Source organism: Xenopus laevis, chromosome 2L, assembly GCF_017654675.1.
Source record: "Xenopus laevis strain J_2021 chromosome 2L, Xenopus_laevis_v10.1, whole genome shotgun sequence".
Taxonomy (NCBI): Eukaryota; Metazoa; Chordata; class Amphibia; order Anura; family Pipidae; genus Xenopus; species Xenopus laevis.
In genome coordinates, this window is record NC_054373.1 from 148,057,999 (window position 1) to 148,073,409 (window position 15,411).

The window sequence follows — 15,411 nt, forward strand, 5'->3', positions numbered from 1 at the left end:
ATGAAGATTTACAGTTACAATGAATGGTTGCAAGAAAAAAAGCAATATTTTGTCCAAAAAATATCAATGTTTTATAGACTGGAGCCATACTCTTACCTGTTAATTCAAATTGAGATGTGAAAATTATATCAAGACTTTTGTGAATGAACCATTGAGATTCAGGGCTTTTAGGGGTATATTTATCAAAGAGTGAAGTTAATAGTGAAGTTCCGCCACTAGAGTGAAATTCTGCCACTCCCCATTCATTTCTATGGGATTTTTATAGGCGTATTTATGAAAGGGTGAACTTTCACTTTCACCCATTGATAAATACGCCTTTCAAAATCCCATAGAAATGAATTGAGAGCTGCGGAATTTCACTCTAGTGGCGGAACTTCACTCTTTGATTAATTTACCCCGTAGTGTTCTTTTCTATGATATTCAACAAAAACTGATTCTCAAAACTAACATTGTACTGTTACATCCCAGCAAGCATCCATAGGCCAATCACTGAAATCATGGGAAGTTCCCAAATGTGTACCAACCTGCTTTAAACAATGGGGCAGATTTACGAATAGCCGAAGTGGCAGTTGCTAGCGAAAATTAGAACAGTTCATGAAATTAGTTACCTGGGAGCACCACGGTGTGTGACTTCTCCTCTGTGTGCATCACGTTTTAGAAAAGTACCCCGGACAAAACTTCATAGTCAAACTTGTATGTAGGAACACGGAGCACCACAGGAATGAAGTCAGGAATAATAATAAAAATCCAAAAATGTATTGATCCATTAAATATCATGATAGGAACAGTTTAGAGAACCATAGGCTTAACACGTTTCGTGGCTCTCCAGCCAAATGGCCAAATGGCTGGAGAGCAACGAAACGCCTTAAGCCTATGGTTCTCTAAACTGTTCCTATCATGATGTTTAATGGATCAATACATTTTTGCGAAATTTTGCGTATTTTAAAGAACGTTAACTCTTTCGTCAGAGTTTCCGTCACCACCTTAGACAAACTGATAAAATGAAGCTATATCCTCCTCAATCTTATTTCAGTGACACCATATCCTGTTTGCCGAAAAGTCATAAAAGCTCTAAAAACGCTGGCATTTTTTCATAATTTAAAGCGGGATTGCCTTCAAATGTACGAACTATTAAAGATTTTTGTCTTAACATTTTTTTCCCAACCATTTTAGGGACATGCCACATTTGTTTAAGGGTGGGCTCATGTCCTGGGCGTTAGGATCCATTTTGTCTTTATAATGCTTCCTTGGACATTTTTAATAAGTAGTGGCCATTTCAAGCATTTGCACCAACATCTCTAATAAAGATATCTGTACCCGTCCTATTCAAACTGACCGAAGCCTAAGAGTATTACCAAAGTTTGCTAGGCAGAAACGGACGCTAGCAAAAGTTCGCTATGAAATGCTCACACTGACAAATTAAGACTAGCAAAACTTTGCCAGCATTTGGCTACAGAGAAGCAACTTTGAATTTTAGTGAATTTGCTTAGTGGTAGCGAATTTGTGCCTGGCGAAGTGGTGAGAAGTGTGGCGGATCATTCTCTGGTGAAAATTTGCCCTTTAGTAAATTTGTCCCTTTATCTTTCTCATTGCAGGACGATGATATCAATCAGCAGAGCCAGCTAGTTGAAAAGCTCAAGCAACAGATGTTGGAGCAAGATGAGGTAATAGCTAGATGAATATTTACTACATGTAAAAATGATGAGAATAAACCATATTTTATCGAAACCTACATGCACACTTCTTAGCCCTTTCATGTTTAAGGATAGATTTATCAAAGGCTGAATCCTTAGTTGATGCCAATGGAAAATTGCAGTTCTCCTGCAAATTAAGATGTCTCTGTGGTTTATGAATTTACTCAATGAATCTTGATAGTTTAGAGGTCCCAGTGGGCTTACTCAATAATTCTCCAATAGAACTAGTAAAGCCTTTCAATAAAAGTCTGTTGCTTCAGTCCTGATGTTTTTGGACCTCAGAAAACTGACTTAACTACATGAATAGTACATGAGATTTCTCACTTGCGAAATCATGTAAGAAAAGATTAGAAGGTTCTATGGATTTTAATAAATATTCCCCTTAATATTTTATATATTATATTTATTTATATTTATCACCAGCACACAAGTACTATTTTCATAGGTGTGGCTTTAGCCATTGTGCTGGGTAGTAAGTAACACCATAAAGGCCCATAAGAAATAACTTTACAGTCGCGCATTTTATTTGTCTTGTGTTAGGAACTAACATGTCATTTGCATAAAACATTTCTATTTATTAGCTCTGGTTTAAGGAAGCTGATGAACAACATTCAGGTATTAGCGTATCCATTTTTATTGCCATATTTTGAACAAGGTTTTGTTTCTTGTTTGCATTATACAGCTCCTAATTTCTACGCGCGGTGACAATGACAAGGTGCAGATGGAGCTGAGCCGCCTGCAGTCAGAGAATGACAGTGCCAAGGAAGAAGTCAAGGAAGTCCTTCAGGCATTGGAAGAGCTTGCTGTAAACTATGATCAGAAGTCTCAGGAGGTGGAAGATAAGACTGTGCAGAACAAAATTTTGGCAGATGAGCTGTCACAGAAAGTAGTAAGTAGAACTTAACTTTAGTTCTCATTAAAAAGAAAAACTGTATTTTATGGATGTAAGAACAAGAGCCGTCCTGCTGGGAGATTCAGCTCCATCTGCAGTCTACCAGCTGTAAGTTGGGCTCTTATCTAGTATCACTGTTCGTGTTCTGTCCCAACTGCATTTATCTATGGTGGCTTGTAGTATTTTTCTTTAATTTTGTGCAGGCTAATCTGATGTCCCTGGAAAATGACCTGCATCACCTCCAGGAGTTTAGCTCACATCAACGCAAACGAATCGCTGATGTGCTGAATGGCCTCATGAAGGACCTTAGCGAGTTCAGCGTCATTGTGGGCAATGGTGAATTTAAGCTGGTGAGTAAAGTGCACCTAAGATGTATGTAGGCCCTACTGTGCAGTTTAGCCCAAGGAACTAGAAAAGACAGTCCTCCTGCTTGGCCACAGCGGTTCACAAACTGCTCTGCTCACTGGATTTCCCTTATTTGGGGACCTCCCAAATTATTCTATTCTTTACTAACTTGTTTCATCTGGTGAACAACTTTCACCATCCAGAAGTCTACCTGGAGTTGTAGCTCTGCAACAGTTGTAGCATTGAAGGTTGTCAGTCTTTACTATCGGCTACAACTCTCCATGTGCTGAGGTTTGTGCCCTTATCCCTTGCAGTGTTATTTTACAAAAGAGACCCCAGATTGGGTCATAGTGTTTATTTAAAGGCAACTCTAAAAATGTTATCAAACAGTTTGTATTACTGGTTGTTTTTCCAGCCGGTGGAGATCAGTGGTGCAATAGAAGAGGAGTTTACAGTCGCCCGCTTGTACATCAGCAAAATCAAATCGGAGGTGAAATCTGTGGTTAAACGGTGCCGACAGTTAGAAAATCTTCAGGTGGAATGTCATCGCAAGATGGAGGTTACAGGAAGGGAGCTTTCCTCTTGCCTATTGCTCATATCTCAGGTATATCTCAGCACTTTATGGTGCTGTTGGGACAAAAAAAATATACATGAAAGTCAGGTTAGCAGCTTTCCAGGGACACCCATATCTACATATCGCCATTATGGGAGTACATATGAGGAACTCTGTAGCTCAGTACAAAGGAATGACATGTGGAAAGGTGCATTTCCAAAAAATACCTCAATTAAGCAATTAACAGGCTGGCTCATACTGATGTGATCCATGAATTTTTGGATTTGGCAATAAAATGACAGATGATTCACTGATCTCTAAAGGAAAGTATAATCTGAAAGTTCACTTTAATATTTATTGATTCCCCACTGCCTTGATTGTATCAACTGCCACATCAAACTGATATTGATGGTACTTTTTTTGACGAAAATTTTTAAAAAACAGAACGTATTAAAGAAAAACTGATATCGATGGCACGCACGATCCTTTTTTTTTAAATGTCCCATTTCATTTTAACCCAGACATACGCCTCACAGTGTCTCTTCCATTACAGTTATACTTTTAGGGGAGTCCCCAAACTTTTTTACCTATGAGCAACATTCAGATGTAAAAAGAGTTGGGGAGCAACACAAGCATGAAAAATATTCCTGGAGGTGCAACATAAGTGTTATGATTGGCCATTTGGTGGCCCATATGTGAACTGGCAGTATACAGGATGCTCTGTTTGCAGTAAACCTGGTTTTTATCCAACCAAAACTTGCCTCCAAGCCAGGAATTCAAAAAGAAGCATCTGCTTTGAGGCCACTGGGAGCAACATCCAAGGGGTTGATGATCAACACGTTGCTCACGAGCCACTGGTTGGGGATCACTGTTACAATGGATCACAGATCTTGCCTTTGGGCTTGTAATGCAGTTTTGGTGTTATAATGTTATGTAGTATTCCAGATATAAAATAGGCAAGCTGCTTATTGTGGATACTAAGGGAGAACTTGCAGCTGGTGGTAGTGGAAGGGCACAGAATGGATACTGTAGTTCTGACGTAGTTGGAATTCCAATGGTTTCTAGAATTACCCATTTTATCAATTTGTTTTAACAGCATGAAGCAAAGATCAGGTCCCTGACAGACTACATGCACAGCGTTGAGTTGAAGAAGCGGCAGCTGGAGGAGTCCTATGATGCTCTGAGTGAGGATTTAGCTAAGATGCAGGTGCAAGGTAAAGGACAAGAGTCAAAAGAGTCAAAAAATTAGAAAAATTGTTACATCAAACATGTATCTACTGAAAGGTACAGAACCATGCTGAACTCTGACCATTGTAGACATAGGGGCAAATTCACTAACCGGCGAAAATTCGCCAGTGCTGGCTTTGCGCACATCGCAACACTTCGCCAGGGGTAAATTTGCCTGGTAATTCACAAAGATCCGAAGTTGCGCACAGGGTACCGAACGCTGGTGAAGGTGCGCTAGCGAAAATACGCTCAGCAGTTCGAAGTTATGCTATCGTTGGCTAATTTGCATACAGCGTGCAGTTAAAGTTCAATGGCCATATATGCTGCAAATACATTACACTACACAAGGCCAGGGAACCTTAATACAATTATAGAGTTGTTACATTGCCCTACACATGTGCCCAAAGTATAGTTAAGGTGCCATATGTTATAATATGTAGGGGGGGAAGGAGGGTACCCCAAAAAAAATGTTGGATCTTTCATCCGATCACCCTGTAAAAAGGAAAAGACGCCAGCATTTTTTGGGGACTTTTTTCAACTTTTTTTTGAGGAACTCCTATCTACTCTATTGCACTTCGCCTGGTCTGAGGTGACGAAGGCAAGTCTGGCGATAGAGGTAACGGTCAGTAAAATAAAAACGTAGTGAATGTGCGTAGTAACGCTCTTTCGCTAAAGCGAAATTCGCCTGGCGTTAGAGTGGGACGTTGCGCCAGAGTCTACCTCCTTCGCTCATTAGTAAATCGGTGAAGTGCCGAAATGACGTCTAGCCACTTCGCCCTTCAGTAAATTTCCCCCTAAGTTGCTAGTATGCGGTTTATATACAGTATCTTGTTACCTTATGATATAAAGTGCAAAAAAATGGTGCTAATGTTGTTGAAAAAATGTGATACAGAAAACATTTCAATCATGCTAGATGGAGTTAGGGTTGCCACCTTTTTTTAAATGCTTTACCGGCTGGTGGGGGGCGGGGACACAAAGGGGTGGGCCGTGATGTCAAAATTTGTAATACCGGCCACGGCTTGGCAGGTATTTTACCGGCAAGGCCGGTAAAATACCGGCCGAGTGGCAACCCTAGATGGAGTCAGCTTTGTTGCAGCCGTCATGCCTAAGCCATAGTGGCACTACTGCGTATGATGTTCAATATTATAGTCAATGGAAAACCCTGTACTTGAGTACTCATTAAAGGCCAAGGAAAGGTTAAATTATGTATTTGGCCCATTTTATTTCTACCCCCTCCCATAATGCCACTATCATCCCAGCTTGCATTGACATGACTAGCATCCATCTGTTGTGAAATGCCATGTGTGAGGCTTTGATCTTAAAGTAACTGATCTTCAAGCCAGGTATTTAGAAGAACAAATAGGCACTTTCCCTTATTTACCCTAACTGGCCCCTCATGCTCGAACTCCTCTGGTGGGTTCAGACTCACAGTTTGGCGACTGATTATTTAGAAGCTGTTGCAAAATTCACAGGGATCATAAAAATGCTGACATTTTAGCTCAGAGCAATATATTTTGGGTAAACATGGCAAATTGCCTGAACACTGAACTTTGCACATTGTTGTTGATAAATGATACTGGGTTCTAGTCTGAACAATGTTTTTCATAAAGAAGAATCTTGACCCTGTCATGTAATCCATGAATTCACTCTGTAATCTATTGTGATCCCGAAAATGATTTAAACATGTTAGCATCAATGCATTTGTGTTTCGTCGTAGCAGTGGGTTAACTAGAACAGAAAATGGAAATTTCTTTTTGATCAAACATTTCACTTGAACCTCGGTGAGAAATGTGATCACTTTTAAAATATTCTCATATTCATTTTGACTGTGGCCTGATTGTAACAAAAGCCTCTGAATCTCCCAGATTTGTTTTTTTTCGCACACAAAATCCACAAAAGTTGATGGAACTGTTTGATGTCCGTTCAGGCTGTCAGATTAGATGACAGCGCATAGGGAATCCATATTCATCTGCATTTTCTCTTTTTACATGCCAGAAAATGTGACTGAAGTGGCTGATAAGGAGCAAGATGTGATGGATGCGCATGAAGTCAAGGTCAGAATTCTTTTGGTGGCTTTATTTTACAGTGCAGGACACGGCAGCCAACTTATCAGTTATTTATAAGTCTCAGTATAGTAAATCAGTAATGTGGGAAATGAATCAACGTCCACCTAGTATAAATCAAAGCAAGAAGCTGCAGGTGAAATTCCTGTGGGTTTTGTGTGACCTTGGGCTTTCAAGTCATGAACAGAGCTGCCCAATTCTGGGGAAGGTAATGAAGGAGAAACATCTCCAGCACTGCTCTTGCTCAGGAATTTCTGAGTCAATATAATATTTAGATCCTTTCAATAGAACCCCTGATTATTTATAGCTTTTCTGTTATTTTTTCCAGCTAGCATAGTTGTCTTAATAAATAAGTCCAATCAATGAAATCAGAACTGTTTTTCCTGTTCATAAAATATATATTCCAGCTGGCTGGTGATATGTGTATCTGCAGCAGAAATGCATTTGCAGTAAGATAGTTGCTTCTGATGCTACCAAATAACAGAGCACTGTTCTGTAACTTCCCCTTTAATCAGATGCATTATTATGGAATCACCTTCAAAAATGAAGGTGCTTAATAAAATAATAAACAGCCAAATGTGTTTTTGCTGCTATCGGTTTTGCTTTGACCAAGAAATCATAAATCTATAATAATACATGTAGTTAAAGGAACAGTAACTCCAAAAAATGTAAGTGTTTTAAAGTAATGAAAATATCATGAAGTGTTGCCCTGCATTGGTAAAACTGATCTGTTTGCTTCAGAATCACTACTATAGTTCATATAAACAAGCTGCTGTAGAGCAATGGCGGAAATTGAAAAAACGGCTCTATGGCACAGGTTAACTAATGGATAACAGATAACACCATTAGACAGACAGAGCTTATCTGCTATCTGCTGTGTAACGTGAGCCTTTTCTCCTTTGAATGGCTGCCCCCATTGCTACACAGCAGCTTATTTATATAAACAAAAGTAGTGTTTCTTAAGCAAATACAACAGTTTTACCAGTGCAGGGCAACACTGCATTATATTTTCATTACTTTAAAACACTTTTTATTTTTTGACGTTACTGTTCCTTTTAATGCAGAGCCAATACACAGCCTTCTATGGTTTTGTGCATTTATAGTTTACTGACAGTTATTTTCATTAAGCAGCATGTAGAGATGACACTTAGTCATGTTCATTTGCCTTAGAAGGTCCTGGAGATGCAGATGGAGAGCCACCGAGAGGCCCATCACAAACAGCTGGCTCGTCTCAGGGACGAAATTAATGAGAAACAGAAGATCATTGATGAGCTCAAAGAGTAAGAAAGGATTTACCTAAACTTTCCTTCTTAATCAATTATAGAGGATTGATCCATTTAAAACATGAGAAGTCACTTACACAGGCAATTATCATGTCCTGAACAATTTGTACCTTGGGAGAATGTCACACCAGCCCCTTTATCTCCCTGTGAAAAGCAAAATGTTTATTACAGATGGGAATTGTGGCACTTAGCACATATGGACAATTATTATCCAAAGACTGATACATTAAAGGGGTTGTTTACCTTCAAACAACTAGTTGTTTTCAGATAGTTCATTAGAAATAACTAATTTTTCCAATTACTTTCTGGTTTCTATTTGTCACCATTTTTCTAATATTGAAGCGTAAAGTGTCATTTTTCACCTTCTAACTTAGCTCTGGCGGGGGGGGGGGGGGTCACCAACCTGTGTTTCATTACAGGAAGCTGTTGGAATTGATACAATAGTTACTAATACTCCAGAGATGCTGTTAAAAAAGTTATCAACTAAATGTTGCAAAATTGTAACAGTTTAGAGCAATGATCCCCAACCAGTAGCTCGTGAGCAACATGTTGCTCTCCAACCCCTTGGATGTTGCTCCCAGTGGCCTCAAACCAGGAGCTTATTTTTGAATTCCAGTCTTAGAGGAAAGTTTTAGTTGTATAAAAACCAGGTGTACTGCCACCAGAGCCTCAATGTAGGTTGACAATCCACATAGGGGCTACCAAATGGCCAATCACAGCACTTATTTGGCACCCCAAGAACATTTTTCATGCTAGTGTTGCTCCCCTACCCCTTTTACTTCTGAATGTTGCTCATGGGTTCAAAAGGTTGGGGATCCCTGGTTTAGAGTCTGCACCTGAATTACTGAGCTGCCAGACTGAAACACCAGAGACAGGGACATTCAACTTTAAATGTAGATTTGGGAAAAACAGAAAAAAATAAATAATGGAAAGTAATTTAAAAAAGTCTTTTTTTCTCGAACAATCTGAAAACAACTGAACTGAAAAAGTGTTTGGAAGGTCAACAACCCCTTTAAGGGCCTTATTAATCTAAATCTGAATTTTTCTGATAAAAAAGTCTGACCAAACTAAAATCCACAATTGGACCTTATTTATTAAAAAAAAAAATCACAAGTTAATCCGATCGGGTACAAACACGAAAAAAATGGACCTCTTACATTGACTTATATACAACTTTGGTATGTCTGAGATGTTGGATTTTCGGTTTAGGACTTAATTCAGATTTTATTGTAAAAATAAAACTCGATTTTTTTTTTAGGTTTTGGCATTCGTACTTTAAGAAATAACCCCCTAAGTGGTTGTAGGTGATAGCTATAATTTGAGTGGGGGAGGAAACTTTAAGAGGATGTTCACCTTTGAATTAACTTTAAGTATGATGTAGAGAGTGATATTCTGAGACAATTTGCACTTAGTTTTCATTTTTTTATTATTTGTGAGTTATTTAGCTTTTTATGCAGCAGCTCTCCAGTTTGCAATTACAGAAATCTGGTTGTTAGGATTCAAATTACACTAGCAACCATGCATTGATATGAAAAAAGAGACTAGAATAAGAATAGGAGAGGGCCTGGATAGAAAGTAATAAAAGTAGCTATAACAATAAACGTATAGCCTTACAGAGCATTTGTTGAGATGGGGTCAGTGACCCCCATTTGAAAGCTGAGTCAGAAGAAGAGGCAAATAACTCCAAAACTCTAACAAATAAATATTGAAAGTAGCTTAGAATTGGCCATTCTATAACATACTAAAAGTTCACTTAAAGGTGAACACCCTTTTAAGTATGCAGATGAAACCAACATAATCCTGGGAAAAACATATAAACTCCATGCAGATAATGGTCGGAATTAAATCCAGTAGTTATCTGAAGCAGCAGTTGCAACCAGTGCACCCCTTGCTGACTCATGGAAAAGGAACATTGCCACTGTTTTTTACTTCTACTTCAGTTCTTAGCATCTACTGTACTTCTGCCTCAGTACCAAGTCTCGTATTTAACAAAACTACACATTTGTTTGTGTTAACAATGGAAATTACTATTTCATTATATTTAGCACATAGTCTGGGCCAAGGGTTGAAGTGAAGATGAAGAATGAAAGTGCTTTCAGTGTTTCAGTTTGGCCCATCTTAATTGACGGATAAAAAAGTTACAAAACTGAAACTTAAAAGCCTATTTGTACTGCTTTTTTACTGCTCAGTCTGAATCAGAAGCTGCAGCTGGAGCTGGAAAAGCTTAGGGCTGATTACGAGAAGCTGAAGAGCGAGGAACACGAGAAGAGCAATAAGCTGCAGGAGCTGACGTGAGTCTCCTTTAATCCACTTCTTTCTTTGGACTATTTGGGCTCTCAGAAAGGGGGCAAGACAGGGCCAAAGTACCATCATTTTCTGGTGTCAAAAGATGGAAAAACAGAGGTATAGTCTATACTCCAGGAATATGTGACAGACTTTTAGATCACTAAGAAGTTATTGGACCTCAGAATGGAAGTGGAGCGATGTACAATAGTACGACTGATGACAACCTTGCAGACAGGGCCCCTTGAGCTGTATTCTGTTTAGCCCTTTCATGGTTGCCCTGCTTGTGAATGACACATGAGCACCTAATTCCTGGGTTAGGGATACATAAGGGATCATTCATTCAGGGTTTTGAAGCACATTGTAAGGATAGCACTGCATTTTCTGTGGTTCTTTTAGAGAAAGACAAACAGCAATCCCATTGCCACTGCCTACCAGCAACTGATTCCACTTTATTTGAGAGAAGCCCTATCAGATGAGCATACGCCACCTTTGATGTTCCAAAGTAGGGCAAAGGCAACATGAAGGCCACTTAGTATAATTAGAATAGTTTGAATAGATATTCTTCCTGTCTCATATCAAAAAATATTTTATACTGAAATTGGAAATCCACAGCCACATGTCACATTTACATGTAAGAACATCCAACGTAGAGAAAACCTCCCCATTATGCTTTGCTCATACCTCATCTTATTAAAACATTGACTTTCTTCTTTAGATTTCTGTACGAGAAACATGAACAATCCAAGCAGGATCTTAAAGGGTTGGAGGAGACCGTCGTGAGTATTACCATGCCTTGTGATTTTTCTTTTATGAAATTTTTCAGGTGTCTTACATGTTCAGAATTTTACCAAGATGCTAATTCCAGAAGCAACTCCCCATCAGAGAGATGCCCCATTGGAGAAGGATTTTGTGGGTTGTTATGGTGGTGTGCTTTGGGCAGATCATGGGTGGGGATTTAGCATAATAGGGCATGACTGGGATGGATCAGGGGTTTTGGTCATGCGTGAGCATACTGTATATAGATATTGGTATATATAGTTTATATATGGGAGTGTATAGATAGGTCGGTAAAGGTATATGTAGATATGTGCATATATATATATATATATATATATATATATATATATATATATATATATATATATATATATATATATATATATATATATATGTAAAAAATGAAACCGCACTCACAGGACTTTACTGAAAAAAAAAGTTAGTTTATTGCAACGTTTCGGCTCCTAAACTCAAGCCGTCATCCTGACAGACCTGTGAGTGCTGATTCTTTTTTGTACTTTTATATTTTAATATAACCAGCCCCCAGCCCAAACTAGAATGAATGTTGGCGAGTTTAACCCTTGTTATAATATAATATTACTGAGCTGGACAATGATAACAACACATTTTTACCCACAGAAGCTGCGGGTTTGATGATTGTGCATCGCATTTGCAATTGCAAGTCTTTTCATAATTGAACAATATTTTTGGAAGATTTACTACTGGGCATACCTTTATATACTCTTCATGCTGTGTCATATTGAAGCAGAATCAGGAGTCACGTCTGTCTTCCATTGTTTGTTCTTTTTTATTCTAGGCCCGTGAACTCCAGACCCTCCACAACCTTCGGAAGCTTTTTGTTCAAGACGTCACATCTCGAGTCAAGAAAGTAAGCTGTGGGATGTCCTCTAGTGATCCATTGCTGATATAACATACAGTATATTAAAAAGACGCCCTGGCACTTGGCACTGTGGTTATGATTAGAATGGCAAATAGAATAATCCCTACTACAAGTTCTTTGGAACCTTAATTGTGCAGGGAGAATGGATATACATTATCATTATCTGATGAACCTAATTGCAGATGATGTTGCCTTAAGATTCTAAACCCTGAGCTGAGTAGATGGTAAAAGCTGAGAACATTTGAAACAAATATGAATCCTTTTTTTACGATGGGCAGTTTATTTGCCCTATCTTAGGGATGGAAAATCCAGCGCCCATTGGAAACAACTACTAATGCTCTACAAGAGCATTGATGCTCCAACAGTTCTTCTACACACCCATAACACATATTAACAATACCTGGGTGTGTGTTATTTTTTTAATACAGTTATTGGTCAAAAGCCCAGGTAACCCCTTCTAAGCATTGAGCCTAGTGATAGAGGATCTCAATGCTACCTTTTTGCCGTTGTGCTTGTTATTCTTGTAGACAAAAGGTCATCTTTGTCTATGTCTAAATGTAATGGCGAGCACAACTTTCCTTTTTTTGTTGTTCTTGTTATTGTCCAGAGTGCTGAAATGGAACCCGAGGACAGTGGGGGGATACACTCACAGAAACAGAAGATTTCCTTTCTTGAGAACAACCTGGAACAGCTTACAAAGGTTCACAAACAAGTAGGTACCCCATTCTGTGCCCTTGGCTCCACAATGAATACAACCAATGATCAACTCAGAAATGTACTTGTATCTGCATTTTCATTCAGGTTATGCTCCTTTTTATCATTGCAATGATCGATGATGGTGATGATGATGATGTCTTTGTAACTGGATCTCATATCACCCTTCACTGCAATCCTTTTGGTGCCTGGCTATCTGTTTTATCTGTTTTTGCCATGTTTTACTATTTTCTTGTGCGTAGTTGAGAACTTCAGAAGAAAGCCAGTGTGACCTTCAGGTGTTAAACAGGATAACACTATTCGGTTTTTTTTGTGGACATGTTGTTACTGGGCCCCACAGCAAATTAGATTTAGGGCCCCAACATATCCAGAGGTTGTCCTTTTTTACCAATATATGTGGAAATAGCTTATTAGGGACTCGTGGGACACCCTATACCTTCATGGCTTCCTCTGTAGTTACACCCCTGACATGGTGGTTTTTAACTTTCACTTTTTGCTAATGCTAATCAGTTCTTCATTTAAACTAGGTTTCTTACTTTGATACTTTGAACTTGTTTGGTTGATACTTTGAACCAAACGTAGGTTGTGTCCGTGTAGACTGATAAACCATTGGCTACATTTGCTTTGGGGTAAAAACGTATCTTTTTATCCTTTTTATCTGCAAACCAAATAGTCTATTTTCATGTAGTTATTGTCTAGTAATCTACTGATTTAAGACAAATGCCTGGGTGTGATTATAGGCAGTCAGTATGTGTAGCTAAACGGTTGCTTTGTCATGTACAGTACTTTGTCATTGTCTTGCTTTCAGCTACTGTGCCAAGTCAATGCATGTGTCCTCTCGATTTATTATCTGATAAATTTAATACCCACTAACCATCAACCAAGCCTATTCTCTTACTATTTAAACTTATTCTTTCCTATAAAGACATAACTAACAACTGTAGACACTGAGAGATACCACTTTGAGCAGCTCAGTTTCCCAGTCCAGTTGGCTATAGGCTGTGGGGCAGATATTTTAAATTGGGGAATCCTGTGGCATTGCCAGCATTTATTAATTAAAAGCATTGTTATCGCTCTTCATATAAAATCAGTGTTTCATAATCTGCTCCTATGTTTGATTTATTCTGATCTGCAGATCCTCCTCACTTCTTGATCTCTTGTTTCGATCTCTCAGTTTGTTGGTCTCAATGAATGGAACAATGGGAGGCAGCCATATTTGTGTATGACCACTCATACGGTATTATTTGTTAGATACCTGGTCATATACCTTGGAAGATTGGCCAGTATATGCCCACCTTGACTATGAATGGGCAGCAAATCCTGTCTACCAATCCATTCCCTCCCTGATAATTTCTCCTGATAACTGATTATTCAGTCTGCTACTTAGTAAACAGATTAATCCCATGGACCAGGACGGCACTGACATGTTTTGGCCACTTCTACCCTAAGTTATCAATAAAAAGGTGACAAAGGGCTAAATACTGCCCTGTTTATACACAATTTAAAGATAGTATACTAGTCATTTATAAGCACAGATCCAAGTATTCATAGCAATCAGATAATGGGTCCGATTCAATTCAGTGAGAAAACGTTATCTCCTGGTTTATCATGTGGAAACACATAGGGGCAAATTGACTAAATGGTGAATTTTCACAATTTCGTTACCACTACACTAATTCACTAAAATGCAAAGTTGTGTCTCAGCAGCCGAATGCTGGCAAATTTTCACTAGAGTTACTTCGGCAGTGTGAGAATTTCATAGCGAAGTTTCGCTAGCGTTCATTTCTGTGTAGCAAAACTTTGTTAGTACTCTTAGGCTTAGGTCAATTTAAATAGGGCCGGTACATTAAAGTCTTATGGACGTCTTTATTAGAGATGTTGGTGCAAATGCTTGAAGTGGCCACTTTTTATTACAAATGTTCAAGGAAGAAAAATAAAGACGTAAAAAAAATCCTCTAATGGCCCTCAAATGTCTGGGGAAAAATGTTCACGAAAAAATCTTTAATAGTTCGGACTTTTGAAGACAAACTAGCTTTTAAAAAAGAAAAGTCGCCAGCGTTTTTTACAACTTTAATGCATTTCCGGGAACACAGCATATGATGTCAATGGCATAAGATTGAGGTAGATGTAGCTTCGTTTTATCAGTTCGCCTGGTCTGAGGTGGCGAAGTAAACTCTGGTGAAAGAGGTTCAATAAAATTACGATCTTAGTAACGACTGTTCGCCAGAGGGAAAAGTTGCCTGGCGATAGGGTGCAAACGAATGTTAGCGATGGTCTCTTTCACTAGCGAATTATCCTCTACACCTGTTAGTGAATTGGCGATGTCCCTGTGGGTGGGATTTCTGGTGAATTGTCGCTAGCGTCGGACACTATCCCTCTTAGTGAATCTGCCCCATGGATGGGATTCAATTCAAGTAGAAAAGGCTTTTCTTCAAATTCAGTTCCAGGCTTTACCCATAGACTTCAACAGAGTTTTCACAGTGAGATAAGTTTTTCTGAATTGAATTTCAAATCGGATCTCGTCCAAGAGTTTTCACGTGATAAATCTTTTTCTCACTGAATTGAATATGGCTCAATTTGTGTAATATCCCATCTCATATTTAAGCCCTCTGGAATTTGGAATCTCTGTCATCTGCTTGCATATGGGATCCGTTTTCTATATACAGTAGCTCTCAT

General features: G+C 38.8%; 1 protein-coding gene across 4 annotated transcripts in view; it reads left to right on the forward strand.

The window, feature by feature from the left end:
• LOC108708589 (kinesin heavy chain) overlaps nt 1-15,411 on the forward strand; it is an 80,625-nt gene that overhangs the window by 46,734 nt on the left and 18,480 nt on the right. For 2 of the 4 annotated variants that reach the window (XM_041582538.1, XM_018247466.2), the window contains exons 13-23: nt 1,596-1,664; nt 2,377-2,583; nt 2,790-2,936; nt 3,347-3,535; nt 4,581-4,698; nt 6,707-6,765; nt 7,945-8,054; nt 10,247-10,348; nt 11,059-11,119; nt 11,938-12,009; nt 12,629-12,733. In XM_041582538.1, the coding sequence (XP_041438472.1) occupies nt 1,596-1,664; nt 2,377-2,583; nt 2,790-2,936; nt 3,347-3,535; nt 4,581-4,698; nt 6,707-6,765; nt 7,945-8,054; nt 10,247-10,348; nt 11,059-11,119; nt 11,938-12,009; nt 12,629-12,733 (1,239 nt within the window). The remainder of the gene's footprint in view (nt 1-1,595; nt 1,665-2,376; nt 2,584-2,789; nt 2,937-3,346; nt 3,536-4,580; nt 4,699-6,706; nt 6,766-7,944; nt 8,055-10,246; nt 10,349-11,058; nt 11,120-11,937; nt 12,010-12,628; nt 12,734-15,411) is intronic. The other 2 variants (XM_041582540.1, XM_041582539.1) reach the window with 2 other exon arrangements.